Source organism: Ammospiza nelsoni, chromosome 19 (assembly GCF_027579445.1).
Source record: "Ammospiza nelsoni isolate bAmmNel1 chromosome 19, bAmmNel1.pri, whole genome shotgun sequence".
Taxonomy (NCBI): domain Eukaryota; kingdom Metazoa; phylum Chordata; class Aves; order Passeriformes; family Passerellidae; genus Ammospiza; species Ammospiza nelsoni.
Window position 1 is genome coordinate 7,135,040 of NC_080651.1, and position 13,711 is coordinate 7,148,750.

Consider the following 13,711-nt stretch of genomic DNA (forward strand, 5'->3'; position numbering starts at 1 on the left):
CCAATTAGTATCAATGAATGTTTAAAGGCTCCCAGAGCACAGGGAAATGTCTTTCTAGTGAATCAGTGTGCCACAACAGGGAGGTCTGATGGCACCTCTCACAATGCCAGCTGAGATGTGCAGCACAGGGAGCCAGGGCATCATTTTAAACCCTTCTGGACATTTTAAACCTTGCTCAACTCCAATGCTGAGCACATCAGCCCTGGATTCTGAACAGCCACCAGATACACAGCTACTCATGGAGTACAGGCACAGAGCAAGTGTCCTGATCTCAGGGAGCACATCTCACATGCCAGGTGCTGCTTGGCATGTGCCACCTCCAGCAGCACCGCAGCACAGCAGTGCAGACACTGCCACACCTGCAGCTGGGACAGCTGCTTCAGGAAATCATGGAATCGTAGAATATCACAACAACACCCACAAGGATCACTGAGTCAAGCTCCTGGTCCTGCAGTGGACACACCCCCAAAAATCACAGTGTGCCTGAGAGCATAGTGCAAATGCTTCTTGGACTCTGACAAGCTTGGGAGTGACTACAAATCCTAAAAATCACAGTCAGTTCAGAAATCCCAAAAGAAACAGCTCCAGACGTGGCAAATGAGGCTAGAAAAGATCCTCCCAAGCCCCAGGTCCTGCTGGGTCCCACCACCCTCAGAGCAGCTCAGCACATTGGGGTGTTCTGCTCCTGCAAAGCCCCCACGCCCAGCCCTGCTCCACAGGGTCTGACTGACCTGTCCAGAGGGAATCGTGCTTCATCCCCTTTGTGGAAGTCAGTGCTGTTCTCCAGCCTGGCCAGGACATCCATCCTCTTCATCAGCATCTCCAGCATGTCGCTCATCCTGCGCAGCACCCCTCGGGATTCCAGCGCGCCCATCACTGCAGCACACAGAGGGAGCTGAGACACGGCCAGCCTGGCATGCACACCCCACCCTGGGACCCCAGCTCCAGCCCCACAGCTGCCCCTGCTGCTCCCCACCCCCATGAGTGGGCTCGGTGGTGTTTGGAGCATCTCAGTGCCCTGCTGTCCCCGTGTCCCCTCCCTGGCTCTGCCCCACAGCCCCATCACACTGCCCAAGCAGGGTAAACCCCTGCCCAGATCCAGCTGGGCTCCTCCCGTCCCATCAAAGATGGGACAGAAAATACAGGACAGCCAGTTGTTATCTCAGCCTGGATCCAGCCCCCTCACCAGGCATGAAATCCTGACTTATCCACCTGATCCAGCCTATCTCTGTCACAGACACATTTTATGAAAAATCCTTTCCTTAGGATTTTTTCTCCTGGGAAGCTGGGAGGCCTCAGGAACAAAATGTAAACAATGGTTATCTGCTGCTGTGGAATGCAACAGGTGCATCTGGGATTGGTCTCATGTGGTTGCTTCTAATTAATGGCCAATCACAGTCAGCTGGCTCAGACTCTCTGCCCGAGACCAAAGCCTTTGTTATCATTCTTTCTTTTTCTATTCTTAGCTGGCCTTCTGATGAAATCCTTTCTTCTATTCTTTTAGTATAGTTTTAATATAATATATATAATAAAATAATAAATCAAGCCTTCTGAAACACGGAGTCAGATCCTCATCTCTTCCCTCATCCTCAGACCCCTGTGAACACGGTCACAGTCCAAGGGCTTATGGCAAACTGACTTCATTCCCAAGCACAAAGCAAACAGCCTTTCATGTGCCACTTCTATTTTTCACTCTGCACCTAGCCCAGCATCCTGCCTTTGACAGCAGCTTGCAGAGGATGCTTAAGGAAAAACATGGGAAACTCATCAAAGGGGTGGTGCTCTCCAACACATCCTCCCAGCAGCACCAGATTTTCCTGTTCCAGAAAAGAAGAAATTTTCTGCTCAAATCTGCAATGGGGTGGGAGACCTAGCACTGGAAATAGCTCAAGTGCTGCATCAACTCCCCCAGGAGGGAAGGCCCCCAGTTCCCAGCCTTGTTTAACACTGTTTCTCCCATGGGTGTGCATGGCACTGACCTGCTGGAAAGCACAAGGGGATCCAGGAGCTCCTGGCTCCCAGCTTAATTTGCCATCTAGTGACAGGCAATGAGCCCAGAGTCAGGGAACAGAAAATAAAGCTCCTGTTTCATCTCAGCTCGGCTCATTTCACGTTGGTAATAACTTAATCAGTGCATAATCCCCTGAACCTCTCCCGTTTAGCTTATCTCTGCCGTTCCACTCTCATGTGCTTTCCAAGAGGCAGCACATATTTAATTTAGGGAGCAGCAGGAGCCAAGGGGGTGGCACTGGGAAGGAGAGCAGCTGCTGGATATCCTGGGTTGCTATCAGGACTTAGGGACACCTCATGCACCTCCAAACAGATGCACAACCAGTCCTGCAAAGCCAGATGGAGTTTGGGATTCCCTATCCTGGCACAGCCAGGGGGGCAGAATGGACCAGGGCATCCCAATGGCATGGTGTGCCAGGGACAGCCCTGGCATGGGCTTCTCCTCCCCACAGGAGCGGGCTGAGCATGTGAAACAGCACAGAGGCCTTGGTGTGGGTGTTCAGATGGGAGCAGGGTGTGGTGTGGTGGATCAGGGGCACCGTGACAGCTCCCACTGCTGCTGCAGAGCTGCAAGCCCTGGCTCCATCCCTGCTCCCCCAGGAATTCACCCACACTTCAGCCAGAGCTCCCAGGGGCTGGGAAGGCTGATTCCCAGGGAAGGCAGTGGAGGAGCATCGGGGGGATGGATGGAGATGGGAGATTTTTGAAGCCAGGTTGTGGAACTTGGTGTTTATTGCAAAGGGCCTGGGAGCTGCCAGCCACAGCTCAGAGCAGGGCCGAGAGAGGAGAGGAGGAGAGAGGATGAGAGGGTGAGAGTGCAAAAGGGGTAAGAGTGAGGTTCCCGTTACAATACAATAAATATTCTTCTGTGTTGAATATTCTAATTCTCACTAACCAATCTAGTACAAGATACAAATCCTACAGCATTTACATACAGCCTATAAGAATCACTACATCACCATACTGTGTTACATTTTAAACTCTAAAAACTTCTCTTTGGGCCCCTTCTGCCAAGCTGTAGGGTCTGCTCTGACCCTTGGAGCTGTCTGCAAGCAGAGGGTGTTGTTCCATCAAAAGGGGATCACCTTCAGCTGGCCACACCATTGTTTTCCAGTTGTTCAGTAACTGAGATATCTCAAAGCTTGCTTTCATTTCAATCTCACTTATAGTTTCTATATTCTCAAAATCTTTTGCCAGGCAATCATATTGATAAGGCTTTCCTGTTTCATCCTCCCCAGCAGGCAGCTTCCCAGGGCAGGCAGCACTGGCACTGCAGCTCCAGCCCCCACACTGCCCTGCCAGGCTCTGGGATAACACGGGATCACTCGCGAACACGGCGTTGTGAGCCAACCCTTAACCCCTCCAAGAAGACGACACTGGGCCAGCCAGACCTTGCCAAAGGCTGCCTTCCACGCTTGGCTGGGATTATCAGCAGCACATTATTTTCCCTGACTCTATCTAACAAAACAGAAGAAACATTGACAGCAAAAGCAATTCCTCAAAAGAAAGAGGACAAACCACCATTCATGGAGAGTGAAACTGGGCTCTTCCCCAGACATTCCCTCAGCTCCATGGCAAGAATCAGTGACTTCTCCTTCAATCAGTGGGTGCCCAAGGTCCTGTGCAGCCCCAGACTTTCCTGGGTGGGTTTGGGAGTGCAGGAGCCACCTTGCCAACCCACCAGGAAGGTCACCCTGTCCCCTGCGTGATATCAAAGTCACAGCCTGTCCCACTGAAGAGCAGCAGCACTAATGAGCCTGCAATTAAAAGATGCTATGGGGAGGTAAAAAAGTGGATTTTTGGAACCTGAGGCTCCATTTTGACAAGGGCTGCCCCAAACACAGCTGAGCAAATCAGGAAAAGGCAGAGCTAAGGGAAATAGCTCTGACATGGGCTTAAATCTGAAAATCCACTTTAGTTATTTGTCCATAGACTGAGCCCATTCCAGTGACATCCCTCCCACAGCTGGGCTGTGTTCATGGGTTGCAGCCCCCAGCACCCTCTGTCTACCCCAGGACTGACCATCCCCCAAAATGGACATTTTTACTCAGAATTTGCTCCTGCTCTGACATCCCAGCATGGCCAGTAGGTCAGAGCTTAGACCTTACACTCAGTTTTTGCATGAGGCAGTGATTACTGATCCCTTGTGCTGCGGTGGGTGAGGCTGGAGGTCAGGAAAAAAACCTGACCCAACCCCTACAGTGTAGCCATGATACTTCCTGAAAAATCCTTTCCTTAGGATTTTTCTCCTGAGAAGCCAAGAGGCCTCAGAGGAAAATAAAACCAATAATTATCTGCTGCTGTGGAATGCAACAGGTGCATCTTTGATTGATCTCATGTGGTTGTTTCTAATTAATGTCCAGTCACGGTCCAGCTGTCTTGGACTGTCTGGTCAGTCACAAGATTTTATTATCATTCCATTTTCTTTCCTTTCCTTGCAGGCCTTCTGATGAAATCCTTTCTTCTATTCTTTTAGTATCGTTTTAATATAATATATATCATAAAATAATAAATCAGCCTTCTGAAACATGGAGTCAAGATTCTTGTCTCTTCCCTCATCCTGGGACCCCTGTGAACACCACCACCCCTACAGCTGGCCAGAGAGGCTGAAACCATCACCCCCAGATTCCCATGGAGCCCATCCTGGCCTGGGGATTTGGATCCCAGCCTGTTTGGGGGGTCAGGTTGTGACAGTGTGCTGGGAACACACAGAGGTTGTGCCTGGGAAGGCAGTGGGGATGGAGAATTCCTGGCAGCCCAGGCAAGGATGATGCTCCAAAGGTTCACCACAGAAGCACAGCTGACAAGACAGCTCTGCTCCCAAATCACTGATGAGGGATGAGGATATTCCCACCAGGGCACAAATCCACTTCCCTGTGGATCCCAGAGAGCCACAACTCCACTCTGCACCCACCACCAGCCTGGCCCCTGAATTTCCCTGAGATCTCCCCTCCTGTCACTGCCACCATCCCATTCCCAGCTGGTTTTGAGCCACTGCAGGATGCTCTGAGAGCAGAGCTCTGAGCTTTGCTGTCAACAGTGAGCCGAGATATTCCTTCTCAAATAAAGAAATTTTTAAAAAATCCCAAATACTAAGTAAAAATAGCAATAAAAAAAATAAAAAATCCCAGCTTTCCCTGCATTACCTTTTGGGGCAGCCTGCCAGAAAGCAGAGCTGAGGCAGGACACATCTCCCCCAGCTCTCCCCTGGCACTCGGAGATGAAGCCGAAGCTCTTCCGCATCAACACCTCTCTCTTTCTGTTCCTGGGCTTTGTTGTTGTTGTTTTTCCAGCAGCTTAAGGAAGCTAACAACGCCTTGACATTTTTTGGCAATGATTATTGCATCTCTTGGAAAGTGTGTCTCATTAAAACCAGAAGAAAGGAGGAAAAGTGCTGAAGCGACTCTTTTAAAAATGCAAGAGCCAGGATTAATTTGTTAACCTGGAACAGAGACTCAGACTCCCACCCAGGGCTGCTCAGCTGCCTGAGCCAGGCACGGGGATCCAGAGGATGGAGGAGATCCTGGCCAGGAGCTCAGGCTTCTCCCTAAAGCCAGTGATGAAGATCCCCAAGGAGATTTTACCCACAGCACTGCAGGCAGCCAAGATAAACCCAAACCCACCTTAACAGCACAAAACTCCAGTTCTGAAAAATTAAACAGTGCTGAAAACCGCTTTCTTTTAAAAAACAAAGCCACCAAGCTGCTAATTAGAAAGGGAAAATATTCTAATTTCCCCTGATAATCAGCAATGATGGGACAGCGAATACAAGTAAACCCAACCAATGGATTAATTGGAGTTTGTTAAGGTATGACAGGGTTTTGACAGTTTTCCTGAGTGGCAGCCACGCTTTCCAGGCAATCACTGAACTGACAGAGGTTTTCAAAGCAGCACTAGGAAATAATGATTGCAATCAATCATATCTTACCGGATTTCATGAGACACGCTGGTAAACACAGCAGAGGGAGGAGAATTATTTATGGGGCTTCTGAAGAGCACACAGCTAAGTAATTGGATGAAATCAGGGGAAAAAGGGAAAGCAACCCCTAAGGGTGATGTCTTGCGGAAGAAGGAATAGCTTCTCTGTGAAACCAGCAGAATAGTCTACAGCCAATATGCTCAAATTTCGATGGGCTGAAACCCTGGGGAATTCACTAATGATGCACTTGTCTTTAAAATACCTGCTTGGAGTGAAAGCAGCCATGAGCAGGCGTCACCCCCTGCCAGTACCTGCCACAGGGACCTCCAGAACAGGAGCAGGATGAGAAGCCAGGGCAGTTCTGCTGATGTGCCAACCTGAACTCAAAGGTGAGGTTCAGTGGAGCTCAGTGATCCTTGTGGATCCCTCCCAGCTCAGCATATTCTGTTTCCGTGTTCTCTGACCATGCAGGAGTGGAGAGCAGCTGAGAAAGGAGCATCTCCTTTCCTCCCTGGCCACTCCTTCCTGTTATCAGAATGGTTTGGGTTGGAAGGGACCCTAAAGATCACCTTGTTCCAACCCTCCTGCCATGGGCCAGGACAATTTCCACTAGATCAGGCTGCTCAGAGCCCCATCCAACCTGGCCCTGAGCACTTCCAGAGATCGTGCATCCATGCCTTTTCTGTTCCTGTGTGTCATCACTTTCACAGTGAAAATTTTCCTCTAGTGTAGTAGTAGTATAGTCTAGCTTAATAAAGCTTTTATTCAGCCTTCTGAAATCATGGAGTCAAAGCTCTTTATTTCTCTGACTGGGGGACACCTGCCACAATAGAACTTTATCACTCTTTCAGTTAAAAACTTTTCCCTAATATCCAACCTGTATTTCCCTTGGTGCAGCTTGAGGCTGTGTGCTCTGGTTGTGTCAGTGCTGCCTGGAGAAAGAGCCCAGCCCCAGCTGAGCACCTTTCAGGAGCTGTGAGAGTGATGAGGGCACCCCTGAGTCTCCTTTAAAATGCAATCCCATACTGTATTCCCAATATCCATAACCTGGCTGGTTGGCTGTTGGTCCCCTCCCTTCTCAGAGTGTCACAGCCCTGCCTGGCCATCCCACAACAGCAAATCCCCTGCTGCTGCTGGAGCTCAGACACAGTGAGATATTACCTATGTCCATTGAAAATACCAGCTGAATTAATTTCAATCTAAAGCATCATTTGCTGTGGTTTTCTCCTTTAAAGGACAACTCCAGGCTATTTAAACCCCTCAAAAGGGCAGCACAATCTTGAAAGATTTATTGCAGAGGAAAGCAGAGGATCTCCAGTGGGGCTGAGGCAGCCCCAGACCTCATGCCCAGCTCCTTGGGGTGGTACCCAGGGCTGTCCTGGGATCCCATCCACCCTGGCATGTCCCCAGGGAGCAAAGCCCCAGCCTTTGATTGCCTGCCCCTCTGATGCTCCTCTATTTACTTTCACTATTGATTTTGATTCAAGCAGATTAAAAGACCAAAGAGCCAACTAGCCAAGGACTAACTCTGACACATAATCCATTGCAATCACAGCCCAGAGCCCCAGCTCTAACTGCAAACAAGTGAGCCCAAGGCCAGGCTCAGGTTGGCAGCAATGGCCCCTCCTGTCTCCATCCCTTTGGGGAAGCTGCTCCAGGGATGGAGAAGGTCCCTCAGGGTGGCTGCACCCCTTAAAGGCACCCATTCCCCAGCATGGGCTCCCAGCCAGTTATTACTGCCAGCAAATCCACCCACATCTGCCATTACACTGCTCCAGATTTACTAATTTAAATTATACAGAGAAAACACAGACCTGCTTAGCCAGGGCCCCAAAGGAAGAGAGCAGCAGGAGGCACACAGGGAGCTGCCACACAGCTGGAGCTGCCCATGAAGGAGTTCAGGAGCTGCTGGTGAAGGGGACACTTCAGCAGAGCTCCAGCAGCACCATCGATCTGCTGCTGAGCCCTGGGAGCACTGGCAGTAAAGCAGCTCCTGATAATCAGCCAAATTAAGCAGCCTTAAGCCACTGGCTGGTAAAGTAGATTATGTCCCACCTGCCTGTATCACCTCCTCCTGGACTGATGCCTCCTCTGTTGCACTGCTGTGTCAGTGTGCAGCCTCAGGGTGTTTTGCCTCACTCTCCTTGCACCTCTGGGCAGGCAGAGCCTGTCAGACCCTCTGTGCCCTCCCAAAAACCAGGGCAGGCAGGACCTGACCATGGGTTCCTGTCCCAAATTGCAAGGCAAGATGTATTTATTCTATTTGCCATCTGTGTGGCAGCTGTCTTCTGCTCACTGGGCAGTTTTCCTTATCTCTTCCACACCCACTCCTCTCTCAGGGGAGACATCTGCTGATAACAGCTATTGAATGTCACTGCATGGCTGATAAGAACTACAGCATCCCATTGGGAGATGGGAGCCCAGAGGGAGGAGCCAAGCATTCCTACCTGGATAGAATCTGGAGAATTCTGGAACACCAGCACAGCTTCTCCACTGCATTCCCCAGAGGAGCAGCAGCTGCCTCTTCCCCTGGATCTTCAGAGGAAGAATACATCCTTCTCTACAGGATCCCTGCTCCAGCAGAACCACCCCTGACACTGCAGGAGGGCTGAGCCACAATTCCAATGGGACTGCTGCCAACACGCTGACCCACAGGGTGTCAGGTTGGGTTCTGACTCTGGCAGTGTTGGTTTGGTTTACTGCATTGTTTATTTTATATTTTTATTTTCTTCCCTAATAAAGAACTGTTATTCTTTCTCCCATACTTTTGCCTGAGAGCCCCTTAATTTAAAATTTATAGCAATTTGGAGGGGTGGGGAGGGTTTACATTTTCCATTTCAGGGGAGGCTCCTGCCTTCCTTAGCAGACTCCTGGCTTTCCAAACCAAGACAGCTCTGCAGGTGCAGCCATGTGACAGCAGCAATTGCAACCCTTCCCTGGGTTCAGGAGACCCCCCTGCCTTCCTGCAGCCCCCCACAGCAGCAGTGCCTGGGGTCCATGGCGCTTTCCCATTGTTTCTTTCACCTTTCAAGATCCAATTTCATTTATCAGCAAACCTACAGTTTATTTGTAAAGGTAAATATCTTTTTCCATTCATCAATCAGTGGAATCCTTCCCATCGTTTCTTTGATCTCCCAGTGCTGGTTTTATCTACCAGCAGACCCACAGCTTGTTTGTAAAGACAAATCCACTATTCCTTTCACTTGGGATCCACAGCCAACAGCTCTGGGGTCTTGTTCCTCCCTCCCTCAGCTGCAGGACCCCGAGCTGAGCCTGCACAAGAGGATCCTGATGCTTTTCCACCCCTCCAGCTCCCTCCCATCCCAAAGGAAGCCCTGCAGGAACAGCCTGCAGCTCCACCCAAACATGTCTGCTCCCAGTTTCCATACAAATAAGAAAAGGCAGGAAAATAAACAATACAAACACTCACACTCCCAGTCAGGAGCGTTTCACAGCTGTAAGGAGAGCTCAGGGCTGTTCCCCCCAGATGTATTGCTTCTTACCCCTCCATACACACACCAGAGACCTGATGTCTCCTCTGGGACATGGGGACAGTCCCAGGAGTCCTGCCATGAGCCATGACTGCAGGTAAAGAGAGCTGGATCTCCTACCCCCCCCCCCCACAACTGGGGGAGTTGGGAAGGAGAGATGAATACACACAACCTCAACACAAGCTGCAGTTCAGCTTTTATTTCTTTTTATATATTTTTATGTATTTTTTATATTTTTAATGCATCTTTCTTTCTCATCCCCCTTTCACTTTTTTCTTTTAAAAGAGCAGCAGCAGGGAGTTTTTAGTTGCTTCTCTATTGCCAGCCAGCACTATTTGAAATTGCATTTTAAGCTGTTCTGCAGCGCTTCAAACACCTCACACCGCAGGACAGGCTTCCAAATTACAAGATTAACATTGATTTTAAATTGCTTCCTAAAACACAGGGCTCCAGCACAGAGATGGAAGAAGGGCAGCTGCTGTAGCAAAGCCCTAAGGACAGCAGAGCTCCTGGGGCATGGCTGCACCCCACACTGGAGTGGATGCTGTTGGGACTGGGGGCAAACTGGAGCCTGGATTTGCAGCTGAGACCCCCAGTTTGAGGAGAAATCAGCACACACAGGTCCCACAGGACAGGGACTGCCCCACAGTGACTCCACGGACCCAGGGACGAACCTTTGTGTGTGTTCTTGGTGTTTACAGGAGGAGTCTCTCCAACAGCACCAGCATTCAAGGTTCTCCTCCTGATGGTCCCTATTGCCCAACCAGGGACAATTATACTGCCAACAGCCAGTGCCCCATGGATTGCAGGGAAGGGAGGATTGCACTCAGCACTTGCACAGCCCAAAACCAGCCAGAAAAAAAAGGCTCCAGGAGGTTCAGCGCCCCATCAATCCTCCAGCCCTGCACACCCAGTGCTCCAGCCCACAGCCACGCTCACAGCTGCCCCAAAAGGTGATTTCTTCAGAACTCACTCATTTAACACTTCTAAAATGATCACCCTTTCTCATTCAGCCAAAAAGATTGGCCAAACAGTGCTGGGCATCCTGCCACTTTGCTTCCAGGGGCAAATAAATCATCCCTTCCTCCAAACCCACCAGTGTCCAGCGAGCCCAGGGGCCGGATCCTCCGAGCAGGGCCAGAGCTGGGGGGCACTGGCAGAGCTGCAGGATGAGCCTCAGCTAATCTCTTCTCAAGCTGAACTGAGCCCTGCTCTCTCGTTTAAGGCAGAGAAACAAATAAATCAATGGGAAAACCCAACTTTTACAGAGGCTGCTATGGCTCCCACTGTGCTAGTTTTATTTTCTGAAGTACCTGCTGCCTCCCGGGCTCAGGATGAATTTTGATTTAGGAGTGAAAAGGGGTAATAAAAGCATAAAGAGCCATTAACATTCCTCCTGGCCATGGTGGGGTGTTGGCTCATCACAACTTGATGGAAATGCCATTTGACTTCCTTATGAGCTATAGAAAATCAATTAATTGATTTAATCATTCCCTGGGTGTCCCTGCTTATGGAGATAACAGAGTGCCAGGGCAGCAGAAGCTGCTCCAGCCTCCTCTGACACAGGGCCAGCAGGGAAGGGGCCAGCACACATCCCTGAGCTCCTCATTACTGCTGCCCCACTTCAAGGTGTGTGAATTCACACTTCCATTTTCCAATGGCTTTGGTGGCATAATTTTTTTTTCTTCTCTTGAAGCCTGCAGGCATTCAATCCTGAGCAGTGATTGCATGAAACAGGCACTTCTTCAGGAAGAGACATTTTCCCAGGATGGATTAAGCCTTAACCACTGCAACAGCAGCCCTGACACTTCTCTTTACCCCTCTGTGCCCTGCAAAGCACCAATCTGCATTTTGCATTTTGCACATCCCCACAGAAGTGGGCAGGAGCGTCCAGTGTCACGTGGAGCCCCAGGGATGCCTTTATTTTCATTATTTCAACAGCTCTCATTTCCCTGCCTGCAACACCAATTTAATGAGGGCACTAAAGTTTTACACCTCCATTTAAACTCCCTCTCCACGAGTCGGTCAAGGATGGGAGCACAGGGCACCTAATGATGGATGCAGAGCTTGGGGCTGAAGTGGGGACAGCAGCAGAAGAAGGAGAGGCCACATGATTTTATTTAACCCAGACGAAACAATGGTCTGCTCCCAAAAAAATGCAGATTAAGGACACTCCTGTATGGCCATGGGGTGAAACCCCAGCTCGGTGACACTGCTGGCACTCATGGATGTTGTGTCACCTGCTCAAAGAGCCCTTGGGGCAGCTGAGCATCCAGCAGGGGCTGGCTAAAGGCAAAGTTTGGGGCAGAAAGTCCTCACCCTGCAGCTGGGCTCTGCCTGGCTTTGGTGTCTCCCTTAACTACTTTCTCCCCACCAATGCTTGGACAAGGAAGGAAGAGAACGGTGTTGGGAAGGATGAAAGTTTGACAAGAAAGTCTCACAGATATGGATGCTTAGCAGGAAGATTTTTGAATGTGGAGTCTGATGAAGGAATAGAGATGGAAGCAAGTTTTGATATAGAAGAAAAGAATTGCTGAGCCAGTCTAACTGGATAACCAAAGAGGCAAAGGGTGTGTTAGTTAGAAGGGGTTTTTATGGCTTAGGGCAAAGGATAAACCCACCCCAAACAAGATGTTTTTACCAAGCAGAAAGACAGCACAGGCAAAGAAGGCAGCAAATGTTGCAAGTAGAAAAGAGGTTTCAGAATTTTCCACTGCAAGAAAACTGAAAAACAACTTCTAGCTTTAACTGTAATGTACTAACTTTTAGTGATTGGAAAACAGTAACATGAATATGGTAATTATAGTAGTTATGAGAGGCTATAGATAAAAGTTAAAGTATAGATTGGTTCTACTGTATGAAGATGCTCAGAAAAGGAAAGTCTGTAATGCATTGTAACCAAAACCAAAGGGTCTCCAGGCCTGCCTGCAGCTGGAGCTGACAGCTGTAGGCACAGCTCTGTCACCCACGACCCTGGACTGCTGTGACATCTTGGGTACAAAAACTGCATTTTGGAGAGCAGCCTGGAGTCCCACATCCCTCATTTCAGCTCTTACAGAACAGTGCCAAGCTCAGCATTTCCAGGGGAGCCCCAGAGCCAGCCCTGCTGCTCCAGGAGAAATCAAAACCCCATCACTCCCAGCGCAGTTCCTCAGCGAGGAGCTGCTCCCAGAGCCAGCCAGCTCCACTTGGCACCAACCACACAACTTCTTCCAGCATCAGCTGGCTGCTCCAGCCTCCGAGGATCCATGGAGTAGCTTTGGAAGGGCTGGAGCAGAGAGGCTGGAAGTGAGCCCCAAGCACTGAGGAGCTGCCCAGCCTGCTCTCCACGTGGCTTCCCCCTGGCTGGCACCCACAGGCTCCAGGAGAGCCTAATCCAGCTCTGCATGCAGCAGCAGGACACGCAGGATCTGCAGGTGCCAGCTGGTGCTGAGGAGGTGACACCACACTCAGACCCACACCTGGCACCTGAGACAGCAGCCTGGATAACAACACCCAGGCAGTGCAGGAAAAGGGGATGGGAGAGCGTGGTGGATTAATTTTTTTTTTTAATTTAGAGATGGGGTAACACTGAAAGGTGTTTTAAAAACACTAACAATAGTGTTATTCTGAATACTCTTAACAATATTTACCTTATTCCATATCATATCTAAGTCAACATTTGTTATCTTAAAATTTACATACAAATATACACTACATAAAGCTTCTATCAAGTTTTAAAAATTTTCTACAAATTCATTCCCCACAAGAGGGGAACCTCTTGTCTTTTGAGGGAATTTTACCTGAGCAAACTCTGGATTCAGACCCTGAGAAGAGTCTGATCCCTCCTCCTGGAGCAGCATCCTGGGCTCTGCCAGCAAGACACGCTCCAGCATCCGCTGATCCTGACAAACTGCTCACAAACACTGCAGTTATCCAGGGCTGCTCAGCAGACAACATCAAAACATGACACCAGCAGCCCAGGAGAGGCTCATAACTCACTCAGGAGGAAACTGGGGATAATTAGTGCCCCGTTTGTGAGCAGAGCCTGCCCAGCTCCCTCCCTCCCTTCCCTGTCACTTGCTCACATGAGCCTTCACAACTGGTTCTCCTGTCGCCTCCGCTGAGCGTTAAAGGCAGCAAGATAAATTTAAAACTCACATGATTTCTTGAATATTGTATTGCTGGGAATGTCCCAAGGAAGGCAGGAATGATGCATCTGACTCCATGTTCTCAGAAGGCTAATTTATTATTTTATGATACTATATTATATTAAAGAATACTATACTAAGCTATACTAAAGAATACAGAA

The 13,711-nt window shown here is 49.5% G+C and overlaps 1 protein-coding gene across 2 annotated transcripts in view; it reads right to left on the reverse strand.

Moving 5' to 3' along the window:
• The window catches only part of MGAT5B (alpha-1,6-mannosylglycoprotein 6-beta-N-acetylglucosaminyltransferase B), an 80,299-nt gene that overhangs the window by 48,945 nt on the left and 17,643 nt on the right, over positions 1-13,711 (reverse strand). For both annotated transcript variants that reach the window (XM_059485792.1, XM_059485791.1), the window contains exon 3: positions 732-876. In XM_059485792.1, the coding sequence (XP_059341775.1) occupies positions 732-876 (145 nt within the window). The remainder of the gene's footprint in view (positions 1-731; positions 877-13,711) is intronic.